General features: G+C 38.6%; 1 protein-coding gene across 1 annotated transcript in view; it reads left to right on the top strand.

Moving 5' to 3' along the window:
- Positions 1–19,280, top strand: part of CRYBG1 (crystallin beta-gamma domain containing 1) — a 94,938-nt gene that overhangs the window by 62,750 nt on the left and 12,908 nt on the right. Inside the window, 14 exon segments of the mRNA XM_058020620.1 lie at positions 58–234; positions 2,703–2,750; positions 2,863–2,981; positions 4,330–4,486; positions 5,432–5,571; positions 8,582–8,708; positions 9,035–9,070; positions 9,469–9,611; positions 9,861–9,987; positions 10,079–10,224; positions 16,216–16,342; positions 16,520–16,552; positions 18,324–18,433; positions 18,667–18,796. Of these exon segments, the coding sequence (XP_057876603.1) occupies positions 58–234; positions 2,703–2,750; positions 2,863–2,981; positions 4,330–4,486; positions 5,432–5,571; positions 8,582–8,708; positions 9,035–9,070; positions 9,469–9,611; positions 9,861–9,987; positions 10,079–10,224; positions 16,216–16,342; positions 16,520–16,552; positions 18,324–18,433; positions 18,667–18,796 (1,620 nt within the window).

The following is a 19,280-nucleotide window of genomic DNA, read 5'->3' as shown; positions in this document are numbered from 1 at the left end:
GTGGAACAATGTTTGCTGACCTGCTGAATGACTGTTAATTTTGATTTTGCAATTCAGTCTCTTTCAGATGTGAAGTTTCCAAGTTTTGTGGAGAAGTACCTGCAAGCAGATAGTGCCAAAAAAGAACTAAGTTTACAAATGCCCAACTATGGCAATCCTGAGAAAAGTTTTTCGAGCTGGTTAGGAACGAGCAGATACGAATCAAATGTCCCCCCTGGTTTATTAGATGTGGATGTAAGTATTGTGCTTTTAAAAAGCTGCCTGAAAAGTTATCCAGTTTTTATGTTTTGGATAGACAATGTGCATACCTTGTTTTGTTTCCCCTCTTTGGGATATATATAGATTATAAATGCATAGAGGTGAACTTAGGTATGGTACTAGTTTTATCTGAAAAGGAAAATGAGACTTATTGCAAATATGAATGGAAAGCATTTTTTGAATATGTCTTTGTACTTGATTTTGTGTTATATTGAAACAAATCTTATGCTAACTTTAATTTTTATTGCAAATTAGTAGAATTCTTTCTATGAACTTCAGAAAGCTTCTGTTGAAGTAATCTTTCTTCTCTTCCAACAAAACATTTAGCCATTGTACAGTTAAATAAGTAACAGAGCAATTTTTTTTAGCTGTCTATTGTATTCCCATGTATTGGCAGAAAAATATATATATTCTTTAATAATATTGTTATAACTGGATATTAGTGATTATTGAAAGTGCTACTACAGTGCAGGGCTGTCCTTTGGTCTGATTACAAGCATCTGTTCTTCATGACTGAAGATAGACCTATGTTTTCCCCTCAGAGCAACTTTAATATGGAATATATTTGTAATTTCTGTTTTTAAAATGATGAACCAATGTCCTGTAGTATTTGCTATTTCTGTTAATGTAAGCCCTTATTGTGACCAGAGCAGAGAACTATAATCAGGAGATCTAAAAACCATTGGAAGAGATATGTTTTCTAAAGTTTAATATAGCCCCATGAATGGGACCTGTGGAATTGAAGCAGCATGTAAGAAGTTTGAGAAATACTTTCCAAAGCTAATGGTTGTCTGCTATAGCAGTTCTGCTAAAAGGAGTGAGGTAGTAGAATTAGCTACTTTCTTTGTCACCTTGCAGGAGACAACCATCCATAGTAGCTTGCAGTTCTGAGAATGTAGATTCTTCTCTTATGGGGAAGTTTTTTAAATTAGAGTGGAGAGGAAAATTAAGGGGATTATTTACAGCAGAGTAGATTTATATTACCAGTTAAAGAGGCTTTCTTATTCTGTTGGTCCTGTTTGGATTTAAAAACTTGAATTTAAAGCTAAGTGCCTAGCACTGTCTTAGTTTGTTTTTTGCGGCTTCAACTGTTTTTCTTGAGTGGGTTTCAATTTTGCAGTAGACTGTGGAGGTCTGATACAGCAGTGGAGTGTGTACATACCTAAGACTTTAGGCTTCATACCTAACCCTTTAGGCTTCAAAGGGTTTCTGGATTTCTGGGGCACTGTTGCTGACTGAAATGTTTTGCTCAAAGGGTTTCTGGATTTCTGTGGTACTGCTGCTGACTGAAATGTTTTGCTCAAGTTAGGAATCAGAAATGTTTCTGTGAGGTGTACCCGCTGTGCATCTTCCACTGACTAAGAAAATGGTGATGCAATGGCTAGTGGGTAATGTGAAGGAAGCAGTAAGGGCAGCCCAAAACAATGACTTTGGCATTCCTCAAAACACAGAACAAGTTTTAACTGGAATTGAAGCGCAGGCTAAAAACCAAGTCGTGCTTCAACATGTCTTGATGATGCCTACAAAAACCTGGTGGTGGTTAAGAAGTGCCTTGGGACCACTGCCTGCTCTGCATATTAACTACCATGTTCTCTTTAATTCTTTGCATGTGTTGCTGGTTGCCTATTTAGGGGCAGGATCTGTTTTTTGTCTTTTTGTTTGTGTGAATCATTCCTAGAAGAGCAGGACCCTGTCCCAGAATGAACACTCCTATCCTTGCTAGGAAACCAAACACATAATTTCAATGCTTGCTTTATTGGTTTGAAGGTGACATGATGCAACCACAACTTTCCCATGTATTCTATATCATACAATTTACTGCTGACTTCAGCATTGTTTTAGATTTTGTATACCTCCATGTGTTTTAGTTGTTCTGAATATTTTTAATTTATCACTTAGTTCTCAGTCTCATGTTCTTTGAGGAAACTTGTTACAAAATTGATTATGCAGGTTAGCTCATACATGTATGTACCATCATGCATCCTCAGTATTTTCATATATTTCTTAAAAATACAGTATGCTTTATGGCTTGACATTTCTAGACATTTCAACTCATCTTTATTATTGTACAGCATGTACTTCATCAGTGGCAGTTTTTAAAGCAGTCTCTTGGTATTGAAGTCCTGGGCTATGTAGGAAAATTATCAGGATGATTTTAAAGCATTTCAGATCTAAGGTTAGTCAACTTCAGTGAGATGATAATTCAGAGTTTTTAAAAAGTGTATAAATTTATGCATTTGTGACAAGATGGTGCTCTGCAAGGGGAAGTAGAGATTGAAGTGGTAAGTAGGTATAGTTAAAAGGTTACCATCTTTTACTATTCAGAGTATTTTTTATTTTGTTCTACTAGCCCTTTTTCTATAGCTGAGTATCTTTATTGAAAATGCTTTTGACTTTGTGGGGTTTTTTTGTGATTTTTTTTTTCTCTTCTCACTGTCTATTAGACACTTCCAAGAAATGGACAAAGTAAAATCAATCCCAGACCTGGCAAGGTAAGATCAATTTAAATAGTTTTAGTGTTCCTTTCTATATTTAAAGCTTAGGAAGATAGAACTATACGTTACTGGTGTGTTTTTCTGTTTTGTTGGATTTTTTTTAACACAGCTGGTGATATACTGTGACTCAGACTGTCAAAAAGCTGGCATTGAAGTTTTCCATGATGTTCCAGATTGCAGTTCTTGGGTTCTGTCACCAACAATTTTAGTTAAAGTCATCAGAGGATGGTAAGACATCAATTTTTACTTTTTATGCAAAGATTTTTACTCTGTCCAAGAATGTTTTGAAGCAGAACTGGCATGTGATTCACAGTAAGTCTGGCTTGTAACAATGTAGAGCTGTGAGCAAGAAATAGGGCATTTTACCTCTGCAGCAGGAAGTTCTGAGCTGGAAAACCTATTTCACTGACTAATTGAGTGAGTATTAGCATCTGGCAGGGTGTGAGATGTCACCAGGCATAGGTGTGGGATGAAATGACAGATTCTGTTCATGCCCTTCAATTCCTCTGTTCATTAGGGATTCTGGCATAGTATTTGGATTGGGCTAAAAGGCTGGCAAATAAGTTTTAAGCTAGGTCTTACATAATTGTTTCCTGACTAAAGGAATAGGATGGTGCTGTAGAGATAATTAATTGACTGTTTCTCTGACAAAAGGAGGGATTTTGGTCTAAAAGCTGTATTGCCTAAGAGTAATTCAAAGCAAGTTCATCTCCTGCTTTCTTCATAGCATCAACAGAGGGGCCATTAGCAGTGTGGCTAGCACAGCAAGTTATGCTGTGGCCAGGCTATAATGCAGTCAAATAGCAGGTTCTCAAAAGTAATTATCTGATAGTGAGGTGCAGACACAAGGGCTAGCCACAGTAGGAGGTACTGGGAAGCAAACTGATTGCTGTTTAGTTTCAGAAAGCTGGAACAAAAACCTTTTGATCTCCGTAAACCAGGTTGTCTTTTCTAGCATGGTCTAGAGGGACTGGGTCTGAGGTTTTTCCTCTTTCCATTGAGAGCCTGAGCGAAGGATTTGTATTTGCAGATGGGTAAAGTTCTTATTTAGTTATTTATTCTGTTCTCCCATTAAAAATGAAATTGTCCTTGTCTTCTGAGCAGTCTTGTCATCCTCTGGAACATCTACCCCAGCTCCTGTGGAACTCCAGGCTGTGGTTCACAGGATCCAAGCAACTTGTCTGTTAATACACGATGCAGCAGTCTGCAGTGTCATTGTTTTCTCTGATGTACAGATTGGTTCTGATTAGTATCTCATACGAAGTCTAGTGTTCAGATACAGTAGTCTTTGCTGTCCCAAATTATCAGTTTTATAAGGTGGAGGAGTTTTTTGTGAAAGTATAATTTAACAGTAGACATTTTTGTTTTTATCATTGTTTTTAAAGGTATCATAGAGACTGAAAATGGCTTGAATCAGCCATCAGGTGAATAAGATGTATTGGAGAAATGGCAAGGGTTTGGAAACAATTTGTGGGATCATGATTTTTGTATGAAACAATTTGTGGGATCATGATTTTTGCAAATCACACTTGATAAAGCACCATGAAAAATTAGATTTTTAAAATTTTATTTTAAGCTGGATTCTCTATGAAAAACCAAATTTTGAAGGCCCCTCTATTCCATTGGAAGAAGGAGAATTGGAACTCACAGATATTTGGGGTGCAGGTGCTTCTGAAGAGCAAAGTGACTGCACATCTCAAAAGCCTGCAGTGATTGGTTCAATAAAACATGTTGTTAAGGCAAGTAATATAAGTCAAAAATTTTTTTATAGATCTTAAAGTATAATGATGTTTTATGGTGGTAGAGAGTGAGATTGGTCTATTAGGACACAAGTGTAACATGAGCTACAAGTGCATGAAACAATATTCTGTGTTGAATTTCCTGTTTAATCAGAAAATGCATGTGGGGTCTTTTGTGCAGTGGGGCTTGTGGTAACATCAAGAGGAAGGACAGGGAAGGAGCAGAACTTGGTGGGCTTTATTAGAATAGCCACCAAAATGCTGCATTCAGCATATGCTTTGTAGTCTGGTCAGTGTCAGGAAAAGCATCCCAGAAAACCACCAATAATTTGGTATTTTCAAAATAGGGCTTTTTGCTTTTTTTCCAATACAAACCAAATTTGCACTCAATACAGACTTCAGTGTGAAACACCAAACTTTGGTTTGCCTGATATGGGCAAACTTACCAGTGAGTTTCACACATGATGGAACATCTTTTCTATGCACTTTTAACCTGCCATTAAGTAGTTGCAATTGCAGGTTGCCAAAACAAGCACAAGCTATAAAGTAATTTGAGTAGGAAAGGGAAAAGGAGGTATATTGCTTGTAACTACAATTCTTGTTTAAGTTGCAGTTCTCTTCAAGGATGGCTTGTTTGGTATTATTTTAGGATTTAATTTGCTAGAGGAGATGTTAACTGATGAAAGAAGATGCATTCCTGCCTAGATGGCTGAAAGTAAACAATGTAAATGCTGATTAGAGATTGACTGTCTTGCTTCAAACAGAGACAGGCAAACTGGCTTAGCTATACTTTTATTATAGGCATCTAATAGCAGTAGCAATTGACAAGGGGGGAAACAATTTAAAATAAACAGGTGTTTCAAAACTGATTTAGTTATGCACAGTAATTATAGAACTCCCAGCACAGATCAAGTGATTATGGCAATCTTCATTTTTCAGGATTACAGGGTTTGCCGAATTGATTTGTATACAGAGCCTGAAGGGTTAGGAATCGTGACTTCCTTTTTTGATGACACTGAAGAAACAGGGGTGTTTGGAACCACTCAGAAGACTTGTTCTATTAAAGTGCATTGGGGCATGTAAGTATGCAGCTCTGTATGAATGTGGAGTGTGATGACAGGAATTTGGTTTAAACCATTGGTTACACCTGTCAGACTCGTGAGCAGGCTATATTTATTCTAGTCCTATATTTTGGCAGTCTATTTGTTGACAGTAGAGTTAGTACATCACTGTAATGCTTCACTCTTGTGGAGTCTGACCTAGAATGTTTTGTTAGAGCTAGATTTTCTTCTGCTTGTGTGTAGTAAATACTGAATAACCCTTGTGTGTTTGTAGCCAAGGAATGAGTTTGCCTCTTCTGCTTTTTCTCATTCAGCCAAACTTAACATAAGTGAGGGTGGGGAATGGATTGTTTTAATAAGACCACATTTCCCACTTGCTTTCTACTAAACTTGAAGTCCTCCAAAGAAGAAAATTTTTTAAAGTCCTTCCATTATAAACTTAGTGCTTTAGAGAGTCCATATGTGACCTTGTTGTATTTCACAGTGCATTTTGATCTGTTTTTTTATGGTGATGTGTAATACAAAGATGTTATGTCACCTGAAAATATCTGGCCATCTGAGTTAGGAGAGTAATATTGTGAACTAAGCAAGCTTTTATGAGAAAGGAGACCTCTAAGGAGCAATCCAGGTGCTGTACCAGTATTAGTGTTTGTGGCTTAATAAACAAACTAGTAAATTGTTATGGAAAACATGCTTCGAAGTAGTACTGGGAAAAGTATGCAGAAGAGAGAAAGAAGCTTCTTTCCGAAAAAGTGAGACTGGAGCCACTTCCAGTCATCCTGCAGAACTTCTTACAGACCTTGGTTGTTAGCTGTTATGTTTGGGCACTGATAGCACCTGCCTTGCTGCAAATAGTCTAACTATCAAAAGCTGCCCAGCTGAAGGCAGGTGTTAACATATCATTTTTATAGAAATATGTAAAGCAAAGATGTTTCAAATCTAACAAATGATATACAGACATTTTTGTTGTTAGGCAAAGGGTATTTTATCTGAGTAAATATTTACACCTTGATTTGTGGAAAAAAATGAAGCATTTTGGTATGTGGGCAAATTTGAAGATGTCCAAGTAGTTGGTTCTCTGACAGGAAGTTATTTCTGGTGAACAGCCAGATCCAATCCAATCCAACAACCTCAATCCAAATTACATGTCTTGCAAGAGTAAGGAAATCAGATATGTTATTTGTAGGTTAATTGTTAATTCACTTCATCTATGTCTCCATTTTATTTCTGTCTCACTTAAAAGCTATCTGTAAAATTACAGGGATTTTTTTGGAAGAAGGCAGAGCCTGTGCACATCTGAATTGTCTTTATTTTGCATTAGTGTAACAGCATTGTTTTACTAAATCCACGTGAGCTCTTGCTGCTTTAATATCCCTTGCATTTGTATCCCTGAAGGAAAGCAGACTTTTTTTCTTTATTTTCCCCAGGAAGTGAAATATACTATTTTTCAACTGTCTTTCTCAGATATCTGTTTATTAGTCCAGTGTAGAAAGAAGTCATTTCCATGAGAAATTCCGCAGATGGCTGCTGCTTTTTTGCATGTTGCAGAGTTAGGGGATTTTTTGCCTTTAGTTTACAAGCATGACATGGTTCACTGTGTTGGCAGGTGAGGGAGGTTCTGATTCTGAGTCACCTTGCCATGTGGGTGTGGTTGTATCATCTTAAAGTTTCCCAGTGTTCATGCTTAATTGCTGTTTGTTGAAAGCTGCCAACAAAAATGAGTCAATGCACCTTTATCTTCTGACTGTACTCTCTCCTTGTTCTTCCATGTGTGTCAGTTCTTGCAGTGAAGTTAGTCATAGAATCCCTTAGGATGGAAAAGGCCTTGTAAAAACATCCAGTACCACCATTAACCCAACTCTGCCAAGGCCACCACTAAACCATGTCCCTAAGCACCACTACTGCACATCTCTTGAATACCTACAGGGATTGTGACTCCACCACTCCCCTGAGCAGCCTGTTAGAGTGATTGAAAACTCTTTCAGTGAATTATTTTTTCCTAATATCCAGTTTAAACCTCCACAGGTGCAGCTTGAGGCCACTTCCACTTGTCCAGTCACTACCTGGCTACAGCCTCCCTTCAAGGCAGTTGTAAAGAGCAGTGAGGTCTCCCCAGAGTCTCATTCTTTCCAGGCTGAGCACCTCCAGCTCCTTCAGCCATTCTTATTAGACTTGTGCTCCAGACCTTTCACCAGCTCCATTGTCCCCTTCCAGACATGATCCAGCCCCTCAATGTTCTTGGTGTAGTGAGGAGCCCAAAACTGATCCTGAAACACAGAATCTGAGGTGTGGCCTCACCAATGTTGAGTACAGGGGGACAGTCACTGTCCTGGTCCTGCTGGCTACACAGTTGCTGACACAGACCAGGATGCCATTGGCCTTCTTGGCCACCTGGGCACAGCTGGCTCATGTATAACTGCTGTTGACCAGCACCCCCAGGTCTTTTTCTGTCCAGCAGCTTTTCAGCCACTCTTTCCCAGTCCTGAAGCACTGCTTGGGAATGTTGTGACCTGGCACTTTCCCATGTTGAACCTCATCCCATTGGCCTTGGCCCATTGATTCAGATCCCCCTGTAAAGATTTCTTACCCTTCAACAGATCACCCAACTTCTCCCACCCAGCTTCTTGTCATCTGCAAAACAGCTGAGAGAGCACTCAAACCCCCTCATCCAAATCATTAATATTAAGGTATTAAACAGAATTTACCCCAGTACTGAGCCCTTGGAAGTACCATGTGTGACCAGCCACAAGCCAAGGGTTTACTGAGTGGTGTGAATACGGGGCACACCATGTATCAAACATTCAGCTACAGACAGTAATGAAACTAAAGCACCTTGCTTGTTTCTTGGAGCCATGTGTCTGCAATGAAACTATACCAATTTGACCCAGTTTATATTAGCTTGGAATCTCCCTTTAAAGGGAACAATGATCCTGTTCCTAAAGTAAGCATATTGTCTTGTTCTTTACTGTTCAGAAATGTTCTGGGGGTTTTATGTCTTACTTTTGTCCCTCCACCCCTCTGCTTCTAGATGGCTTCTTTATGAAGAACCTGGTTTCCAGGGAGTCCCGTTAATGTTGGAGCCTGGTGAATATCCTAATTTATTATTCTGGGAGAAGAAGGAAGCCTACATTAGGTCCATGAGACCCTTGAAAATGGTAAACTACTGCTATTACTTATAGGTTAAATGACCTGTGTTTATGTGTTAGAAATAATGTACTAAGGTGTTTAGATTTCAAGACTTAGAAAAATGTAGCTCTTTAAAAAAACCTGATATTTTTGGTCTATAAAATTCTTGAACTTACAACATTTGATTTCATCCATCTTTGCCATTAATCTGCCATTTGTTTTCACTTGCACTCTTTAAGGAATATTTCATCTTAGTCCTGATTTTTTGCAAGGAACTGATGACTCGTAGAGACATCTACCAGTGTCTAAGTCATGAACAGCTTAATTTTTTCTTCTTTTTTCTTCCTTTTAACAGGGTGGTCGCAAAGTTGAATTCAGTGGGGAGCCAAAGGTAAAAGTCAGTATGTGTTGATTGTCCAAAGCTGTTTTACAGCACATGAACTACACATGGGTAGATAAGTATGCTTTGATTGGATACTAATGCTTTACTGGGTAGCCATTTTTTATGTGACCACACCATGAAAATACAACTTCTGTTACATTTCTGCGTCCCTCACATGCATAAATGACAGTATTAACAGCAATCCAGATGATGCAGATGGGTAATGAATGCTCAAGCCCTCACATTGCATCTCTAGTGGAAAGGCCTCTTGTAGAGGAGAGAGAGATCCCACTACTTGGTTTCATAATTTTGCATTCTTCCTCTATTTGCCCATGCTAAAGAAACTGTCTGTTGTCAGAATTCATCATCCTCCCTGCAATTTTTCTTTTCCTTAATTTCTACTCCAGGTAATTGTTTATGAGAAGCCTTTCTTTGAAGGAAAGCATGTGGAAATAGAATCGGAGGTCTTTATGCTTGATGACAAGGAATCAGAAGACAAGACAAGACTTCCACTTACATCAGTGGGATCCATGAAAGTACTGGGAGGAGTGTAAGTGTGGAAAAGTGGTATTTATCCTCCAGCTGAAGTAGTAACTCCATAGGCTGGAAGTTGCAGTGGACAAATCCAGTTCCTGTTTATTTTGTTTTTGTAATTTTTGGGTTGAGGTATGCACCAGGGTTAAATTTAAAAATATTCCCAGCAAAAGAATAAATATTACATATCTATATCTGCTCCATGAAAACATGGAGTGGCACTTGTCTATTTTCTCGTTCAGACTCTGTTGTTGTTGTTGTTCAGCTGGGTTGCTTACGAGAAGCCTGGGTTTGAAGGCCACCAGTACCTGCTGGAAGAAGGAGCGTATCGGGATTGGGCAGACTGGGGTGGCTACGATGAGGAGGTGCAGTCCCTGCGACCAATTGTTGGTGTAAGTTCCAAGAACACACAGCAGGCATCTCCTGAGTGCTCTGAGATGTCATGTGGCACTTTCCTTATGGTGCTCCTCCTTGTTTTAACAGGACTTCACAAGCTCCCATATGATAATGTACAGTGAAAAAGACTTTGGCTCAAAGGGTTCCAATATCAACGTGTTAGGTATCATTTCCAATTTGAAAGACACTGGATATGGGCTGAGGACACAGTCTATAAATGTGCTAAGTGGCGTGTAAGTGCTATTTTTATTCATTCCTTCATTTTAGATATGCTGGTCTTTATAGAAATTGATGGTGTTTGCAGCTGTTTTTTGGGACTCTGACTTCTATATGTAGTCTTCAGATAAAATTTTCTGCCCTTGACCACAGAATGTGAAAAGTAAAGTTTTGGTGAATATGTACAGTAAATCATCTTTCTTCTTACAATAAGATAAGATGGTCCCAGGAAGCATTGACTTTCTGATATGCAGAGTATGAAAGCATGAGATGAGATTTCATCAAGAGAGGAATAGCTTGTTCTTGTGGCTGCATTTGTTTGAAGCATTTCAACAGCAAAATTGTTATGGAAATAGTTTCCAATTTTAAAACTAATTTCCAGGCTTCTTGCATTTGACCAGAGGTAGATTCCTTGCTCTTGTGTTTTAAATAGAGATAACTTTTACTATACTCACTAATACCTTCTGATACTAGGGAGAGTAACTGTTCTGAAAATTAGCATTGCTTTTGCAGTGAATCCTGTAGGTTTAACAGTGGTTTAGTGCTGTGGTGTTGGTGTTTATTGTTTGTTTGGGGTTTTGTTAAACATAGGGTTCCCAAAAGTGTGTACTAGCCCTGGCCATTAACAAACCACCTCTTAGTGCCATGAGTGCTATCACATGCAGTTAATCAGCTGATAGACTTTGCTGTTTGATTAGTCGAGTCCATCAACTGCAGACTGGGTTTCACAGCCTTGCAGGCCATATCAAATGCTGACAAATTGCTGATTTGCAGCAATCATGTCTGCAAACACACAAAATTAACTAAAGTACCAGAACCAAAAAAGCATGAAATGTACAGTCTGTCTCCCTGCCTGGTATGCATGCAGGTGACTTGCTGGAAGCTCTGCCTTACCCAGCCACGCCCAAAATCTTTCCTGTGTTATCTGTGCTATATCTCTGCGAGTTTTGTCTGGATAAAGGCTGCAGGATCAAGCTCAGTGCATTCCAGAGGAATGCTTTTAATTTCTATATGAATATGGTGTGACAGCAGGTTTTTTTCTGCCTGGTGACCTTTGAAGCCACTGTGCTCTTTTGTCTTCTGTAATATGCAAGAGAGATTCCTGGGAAAGAGTCGTCTCTGAAGGTTGGGAAACAAATTGTGGGTTCCCTATCATGCCCTTCATGTAGTTGTTCTAGTAAATGTGTCTGTTGCATCTGAGATAGGAATCATACATGAGTTTGAGTGTTCTAGTAATTAAGAGTGGCTTTAACACTCTGATGGCAGAGGTGGCTAGAAGTCTTTAGGAACAAAACTTGTACTACAGACTCTGCTACCACTTCTGTAATCTCACCTTGTAAGCTCCAAAAGATGTAATTTGTAGCAATAAGGTTTTAAAAAATTCAGATGCATTGCTCATATCAGGTGGCTAGCACTCAGCTCTTGAGAGTCTTGTACAACCCCTCTGTTTCCAGAGAAGTTGTGAGTGTTTGGGGATTTTGTGGTGATCTTATTAGATGTTAAAGTGCCAGAAAGCTTGAATGATCTGTGTGAAGTCATGTTTGGCAGTACAGTGCTTTATTTTAAATATTAACTGTCTGTTCAGGTAGAAGATTTTTTTTTATATCTTTCCTTCCAAGAAATCTGTCACGGGGCAATGAATAATCCATTGAGCAATTTCCTGAGCTGTTTAGGTTGTAGTGCAGATGATGACATGGTGAACTGTGACAGATTCAATAAAAGCTTCTCATAATATTTTGAAGTAACCTTCCTGGAATTATATTGAAAACACATAATTAAGTCAAAAATTTAAGAAGCCCTCAACCTTTCATAGCAATTTTTTAACTACAGGTATCTGGGGTAAAGCAGTTAGAGCAGAAAGATAACAGATGATCTGTATTTCCCACATAATTAATTTGATTGCTCTGTAATTTAAAGGGTATATCAAAGAAAAGAAAGCCTGACATTGCAGTGCACAGATACTATGGAATGAGTTCTGAGCTCAACTGCAGCTCTGAACTGTGTTGCTGGAGACAGCCCAGCTCTGCATTTGGGGTGGTAACTATTCAATTTTGGGGTACTAGCTGCATTAAAATTTCTAAATTTCTAAATGTTTCTAAACGTGTTTCCAAGCAATATTTTCATGTCTTTGCTAAATCCATTGTAAAGACATCCTGAAAAATATATCCTAAGGAGATGAGGATTGACTTCTTGAAAAATGAAAATGTACTTCTTTAAAAATGAAAATGTTTTGCTCCCAAACATAAAATTAAAAAATTATTTTTCTGCCATTAGGGTGGGAGAAAGCAATCCAGGCTGCCTGGAAATAGGAGGGGCCTTTCTTCTTTTAAGTAGGGTTTGAACTTTCAAACTGGCAGAATTTGAAGTTGCGGAAAATTGAACTATTTGCTAGCAACAGGTAACACCCTTTACAAGTTCAAACAAGTACTAAAATCAAGTGTTGTACTATTTTGATTTCCCCTCTGCTTAAAAACTCCTTCAAGCTTTTATTTATTAATGATCAAAATCACAGGAACTGCATGTTTGAAATGTGCCTTTTCTTTAACCATAAACACACCAGACTTTTGCCAGAACTCCTGAAGAAGCTCTTGTCTTTTAGTCGATTCCCTTTGAACTTGCTGGAAGAATTTTCCCAGATTTGTTTATTTTATGTAGTCATCTGTTTACTGTGGTTGTGTTATCAGCCTGGTTTTCCCCTAGTTTTCAAGTAATTAATCCACAATGTAGATTGGGTTGCTGCTAGATTATGTATGCATAGTGAGTGATATTAAGAAAATAATTAAGTAATGAGTGGTTCACATACAGAAACCAGAAGATATTAAATTTAACCTAGATGCACTCAGGAGGGTAACGTGAGTGAAACTGGAGACACAAGATACAAGAACAAACCTTCACTGGGAGCTGAAAAGGGCAAGTACCCTTGGATACTCCACTGGAGAGCACTTCAAACAAACCTTTAACTTCTTTGTATATCTGAACTGATGTTCAGAAAAAAATGTTTTAAGGAGTAGTAAGATTAAAGCTTGCAGGTCCCTGGGATACTAAGAATCACAGTCACAAAGGGGCAGGATGAACCTGTTTTCTCTCTCCTATAAATACAATTTTATTACCTCATTCTATCTGTTAATATTGTACAAGTCTGCAAGTGCCAGGTAACTTTCTGACCTCCCTCCTAAAGTCAGACAAGGTGAGTCCTGGGCTAACTGAGGGCAAATCTGATTTTTGGTGAGCTACCCATGTCTGGATTATTTTCTTGCCTGTACATTCAGGCTCTGTTTGGAGCTGCACTTCCTAGATGTCATACATAGAGGTTTTTGGAGAAAGATTCTCTGCGTGTAATAGTACTAACAATTAAACATAAAGCATAATCAAAGCTTTATGCCAATTCTGGCTTCAGAGGCATGGATGGTGCCCAGGAGGAAAGGTCTCCAGCACCCTCCTGCCAGCAGCCTGGGATGGAGCTGCTGCTCAGCCTCACGAGGGCAGTTTGTGCATCTGGGGGTTACCAAATCTGTTGTACCAGGAGAGCTCACTCCCTGTGGGGCAGGATGGTTGCTGCCATGCTGCAGAGCAGCACTTGGGGATTTTGTTGTGCCTGGCAGCTGGACTGTGACTCTCTTGCTCAGCTGTGGAGGCAATATCTTGGTCTCCAGGCCTTTCTGTGAAGTCAGAAGTTGGATTAAGGCAGTGCTCCTTCCCAGGGATAATCTTGAGGTCTGGCAGGTTTAGCTGGTACTGAGTTCAGCTGCGTGTGCTTGATGATGTTATTACTACTTTCAGCAGCTTATATGGGCTTCTGAATGAAGTGGAGAAGCACAAGTATTTCACCACTAAGCCCTGACTCTAGGAACTGTCTGACTACATGGGCTGACTTGCATGGAAGAGTGGCACTTAACTATTTAAATCCCATTTATTTAAATGTAAACATGTGCCAGTGAGATCCGTTGATTACTTCTGCATTCAGGCTTTTAGATGGGGGGAACTAAATAACTGCTGTCAAGGGGCTCAAGAGGCTGCTGACATGTCTTACACTTCATTTTATATCAAAACCACTTGTTTTCATAGATCTCAATTGAGTAAAACTACTGTGCACCATAGCTGTATCCTGGCACTTAGCTCTGAAAAATCTAATGAATGCCTGCTGAAGAAATAATTTAGGAAACCTCATTTTCACTGCTTTTGGTGTATGTGATATACAGGTATAGACACACCTGAGACATTTGAACTCTCTGCTCAATTTATTGTACATACCAATGTCTCTTTGATGAATTACTCTGAGGTAATTTTGAAATGGACCTTGAAATATGCTGTAAGTAATGAGTGTGTAACAAGTTGGAATAATTGATTATATCTGAGGCAAACCAAGAGAAGTGAATAGTGATGTGTGTGATTCACTGTTTGAATGTTTGCCATGGACAAGTAAAACAAAGTTTATGCTCTTGGCACATACATGTTGATGCACCTTTATTTCAGTTTGAAGTTATCCCACTTGTATCTGCAGAGACTCTGACATTTGTACCTGAAATAAAACTGCAGCTTAGTAGACTCCAATTGATCAACTCACATAAATTAATGGGGAATTTTGATGTTGAGAGTTATATTCCCCTGCAGACTTTAAGATCTGTATCATTTTATTGCTTTTTGAGATGAAGTTTTTGTTAGTGTATAAACTCAGTAAGTTTCTGTGCCAATTGAAAGTGGATTTTGGCATAACCTAGCATATACTCATTATGCACTACAGTGGCTAAAATTAAAAGCAGGTTGACTCTGAGTAGAAGTTTTTCTTGTAGAATCAGGAACCAGCAAGATGTGCTGATTCCTGCATAAATATAATGAATGAAATGCAGCTGCTACTGTGGTCTGATCTCATATGGGCACTCAAAAAACAACCAAACAGATAAAAAAAGAGTTGTAAGTATGGGAAAGCTTGGGAAGTGTAGCTGTGAAAAAGCAAGTCAAGTTCTGCAGGTTATCACAAAATCAAAGGTAGTATAGATGCAGGAAGTGCTCTGTTTGGGCTTTCAGTATGGAACCAGGGTGAGAAGAACACTGTAATAGGAGATATATTGAATGTAGTATACTATTCTTAGCAGGACTAACTGATAGCAGATATTTAAGATTGGACCTAAAGACTGCAGGAGTAATTGGACATCAGATATATGTAGTGATTTGGTTGCTTTTCCAATACTTAAAATGTGGATCATGTCAAAAGTTGAAAGCCTTTCAAAAAGGCATATTCTGACTGAGACAGAAGACTTGATGCAGATCTCCGAGTTTGTGGCCTATGTCAAGCATGAGATCCAGCTGAGTAGTTACAATAATAGATTTGCATTTAAATACATTGATCTGGTCAATTTTGTGGTGGGTGCTTTGCTTTCAAGGATATTCTTCTTGCTCTCTCTGATTCCTAGTAAGGAACAGTCTCCTCTTGCTTAGCATATTTGCCTCTTGTTGCAGCTCAGCATCCTGTCAGGGTGTGTATTTGCTTGAACACAACTGAGCTGTAGCTACAGGCAACATTAAAAGTCAGCATTGCTACATTTACTGTTCAGATTGCTCTGAAAGTTAGTTTTGTTGAAAAAGCTATATTCTGATATCTGTCTGGTGTTTTGGGTTTTTTTTGGTTTGGGGTTTTCTTTTGGTTTTTTTGGGTTTGTTTTTTTTTTTAAGAGAAGAACTTGACCTTGGTAAAATAAGAGAATTGTAAAACACCTTGAAGTATTCTTACTGAAGATAACTTTTAGGATGTGTGATGTGTCTGAACCTGTGCTTTGCTTTAGCTCATTCACACTGATTTGTATCAACATAGTGCAAGAAGGTAATAAAATTTGCATAGGGTTTGCACTATCAGATACACTGGTTTGTTTAGGGTTTTAACAGCATCACAGTTTGGCACTTCAGAAACTTTTTATTTGTTCTTACATTAAGACAGTAATGATTGCACACATCTGTATATTGGAAAAGTAGTGTGACTTCTACCAACCACTCTCCTCTTCTTTCTCTTTTAGATGGGTGGCTTATGAGAATCCTGAGTTTACAGGGGAGCAGTATATACTGGCTAAAGGGCTGTATCCCAGCATTGAGGCATGGGGGGGAAAGAATTGCAAAATATCTTCAGTTCAACCCATTGTTATGGTAAGGAGCTAATTTTCTACTTGTTTTGCAAGTTTTGCTGAAGTATTTGGAACTCTACTTTTTCTATTAAATTCAGTTTATTTACATTATTTAAACGATAATTAGTAGTAAATTTTTATGTTATTTTATCGGTGTTGAAAATATTTTTTCTCTTCTTTCCCCTCAAAACTTTTGCAGGATATTGTTGGAAGTGAAAGGGGTAAAGTCAAGGTAAGATACTTCTCTAAGCACATGAAACATACTGTGCAGTGTCTGTAACATGTAAATAAAGCAGTGGCTGTTTGTCCAGGGGAACACTCAGGTATTTGCATAGATGGCTGACTAGTCAAGGACTGAAGACTGCAGGTGGAGGAAGACTACTTTCCAAACCTCTTGAGTAAGGCACATTAAGACCCAAGGAAGGGGGGTTTGATACACAGTTGCCATCAGAACTTTCTTGGGTTCAGCAAGTGAGGTGTTTCGGGGTATCAGTGATTGTTTTATGGAGCTGGAGCCTGCAGCCTTCTATGCAGAGGTGCAGGACCTGGAGTCTGTTGCTGAGGGCTCTACAAACAGATGATGTTTTGGTGAGGGCACTACAGGATAGATGTTGTTCTTGTTACAGCTGACTTAATTCCTTGTGAACCTATTTCAGTGGTGGTTGCACTTGAAGGGAGTTGTTCACTCACAAGTACTGCTGAGTTGTGCTTAAATGTTAATGCCATTTTTTTTCAATAACATAAGGGAAGGAAATGGCAGGGAGAACTTGTCCGTTCAGTGAGTTAATATATTTCTACATTGGACTGTCTTCTTTGTGCAAGTACTAATATGTAGTTTTGCCAGTGAGGCTAATGGGCAGCTTTTTTCATCCTTCTTAATTTCTGAACCTTTTCAAGTTTTCAGGTTTGTCCCTATACAAAGTTATTGTTATTTTTATTTTCATTTCAGTCAAAGTAGTGAGTATATCACAGCCCTAAAACCCAAGGAGACAATTCTTATCTGTCCTGGTTTGCTGCTCCTGATCAGTAGCACGCTTCACTGGAATCCCCTGCACAGGGATAATGCATAAACTATGGGGAATAAAAATCTCAAGGCTGCTTATTTCTAGCTGTGTGCATGAAAAATTATTTGCATCTTTCCATTATGTGCCTATTAAGACCCTATCCTAAGGAAGACCTTATCCTAAGGAAACACAGAAGTAGTGGCTTGCAGCCAACAGACTGCATCCATCGTCAGCGTGCTCCTCTTTGGAGAATGCTGTACCTGCCCACACTCCTATCTCTATTAAGAGTGAATAAAGCTGGTAGGCATGTTGTAATGTGAATGACTTCTGTGTGATCATGGCTAATTATCCTCTAGCCAAATTAGCAAGTTTGCTGCTTAGAATTTTTAATTTTTTTTATTTTTTAATAGAGGCAAAACACTCTGGGGGATGTATCCTCTCTTATCCTTGGAGCAGAGAAAGAACTAACATGAGACTGTGTCTGTAGCTGTAACAGGCCTATAAAGCCCATCTACCCTGGGAATATATACCATGCTTCTTGGCATGCTGTCTGAGTCCTTTGCCAGGATTATACACCATTAGTGTTCTGAGAGGCAGGGAGTTTTCATTTATTGGGAAGAGTATGCATTTTGGAGATTAAGCAGATTAGTAATATAAAAGAAATCTTTTTTATGGCCTTTTAATAAAGGTGTGCCTATTCTGGCCACTCTTTGGGAATTTAAACATCTTACCCAGCAGATACACCAAGAAGATATACTTGTTATTGTTGTTTTAATTATTTTGTATGTCACTAAGTGATTTACAGCCAGAAGTATTTTTTGGAGTTGCTACCTTGCTCTCTTGAGCAAGGATTGTAACACTGAAGAAGTGACAAACATAGGTAACCAAGGAAGACTGGGTGTTATAAGTGTGGTTTTATGTAATTATAGAAATAATGGTAGAGATGTAATTGAAGGTAGAAGAATTAATTTCCTTAAATATGTTTATAACTTTTTAAAGGTCCAGTTATTTTCAGAGCCTGAATTCAAGGGTAACTGCCAAATATTTGAAAAAAACACAAGATGTATTGATTCATTTGCTGTGAAGTCTTCAAAAATTTTAGATGGCAGGTAAGTTATATTGAATGAATAATGCAAAATCACTAAAATGGTAGAAGTTTTAGAAAAGCAACCAGCTTTCTAACACATGAGATGGTTTCATATATGGGGACTTAGGGAGAACAATGCTTTGCTGTTTGCACATTAATCTTTCAGGCAAAGCATTGTAAATAATGCATCTGCATTTTATGCATTTTACTGGCACAGATGTCTTAAGAGGGAACTTTTTCTCCTTCTTTTTGCAGCTGCATAGTGTATGACCAGGAGGAATTCGCTGGTAACCAGTATGTGTTGGAAGAAGGGATCTATCCTGATCTGACAGCAATGGGCTGTTCACCCCAAGCAGTTCTAAAGTCTTTACAGATCATAAATATTGTAAGTAAAACCTATTCCAAATATTGTAAAGATAAGGACAGTGAAGATACCTTTTTTTGCAACAGTAAAAATTCTCGGCTACGCATACAACAGAGGAGGGTTTGGGGTGGTGGTGGGGGGGTTGGTTGGTTTGGTTTGGTTTGGTTTGGGTTTTTTTCTGTGCAGTAGCAGTTAAATGACCTAGCTGCAGTTAGTCAGGTTTTCTTGACCTCTGTGCTGTTTTTGTAAAGGAGAAGATGTTACAGAAGCAACTGCCTGGGGTGCCTGTTCTTAATAATAACTTATAAAAGAACGTCTGTAAAGAGTCAAGTCTATTTCCTGTAGGAGAGACCACTTAGAATGGGTTGAGGAGGTGGTAGGATGGTGTGAAGAAATATCTGTACCATGGACCTTGTTTTGGATGCATATTTAAAAAGCAGGCCTAATTAAGCAACTTTGCATGAAATACATGTAATTATAAGATACTGTTGTTATCATCAGGACA

This window comes from Melospiza georgiana, chromosome 3 (genome assembly GCF_028018845.1).
Source record: "Melospiza georgiana isolate bMelGeo1 chromosome 3, bMelGeo1.pri, whole genome shotgun sequence".
In the NCBI taxonomy this organism is placed as follows: Eukaryota; Metazoa; Chordata; class Aves; order Passeriformes; family Passerellidae; genus Melospiza; species Melospiza georgiana.
This window is presented reverse-complemented; position numbering and strand designations above follow the sequence as displayed.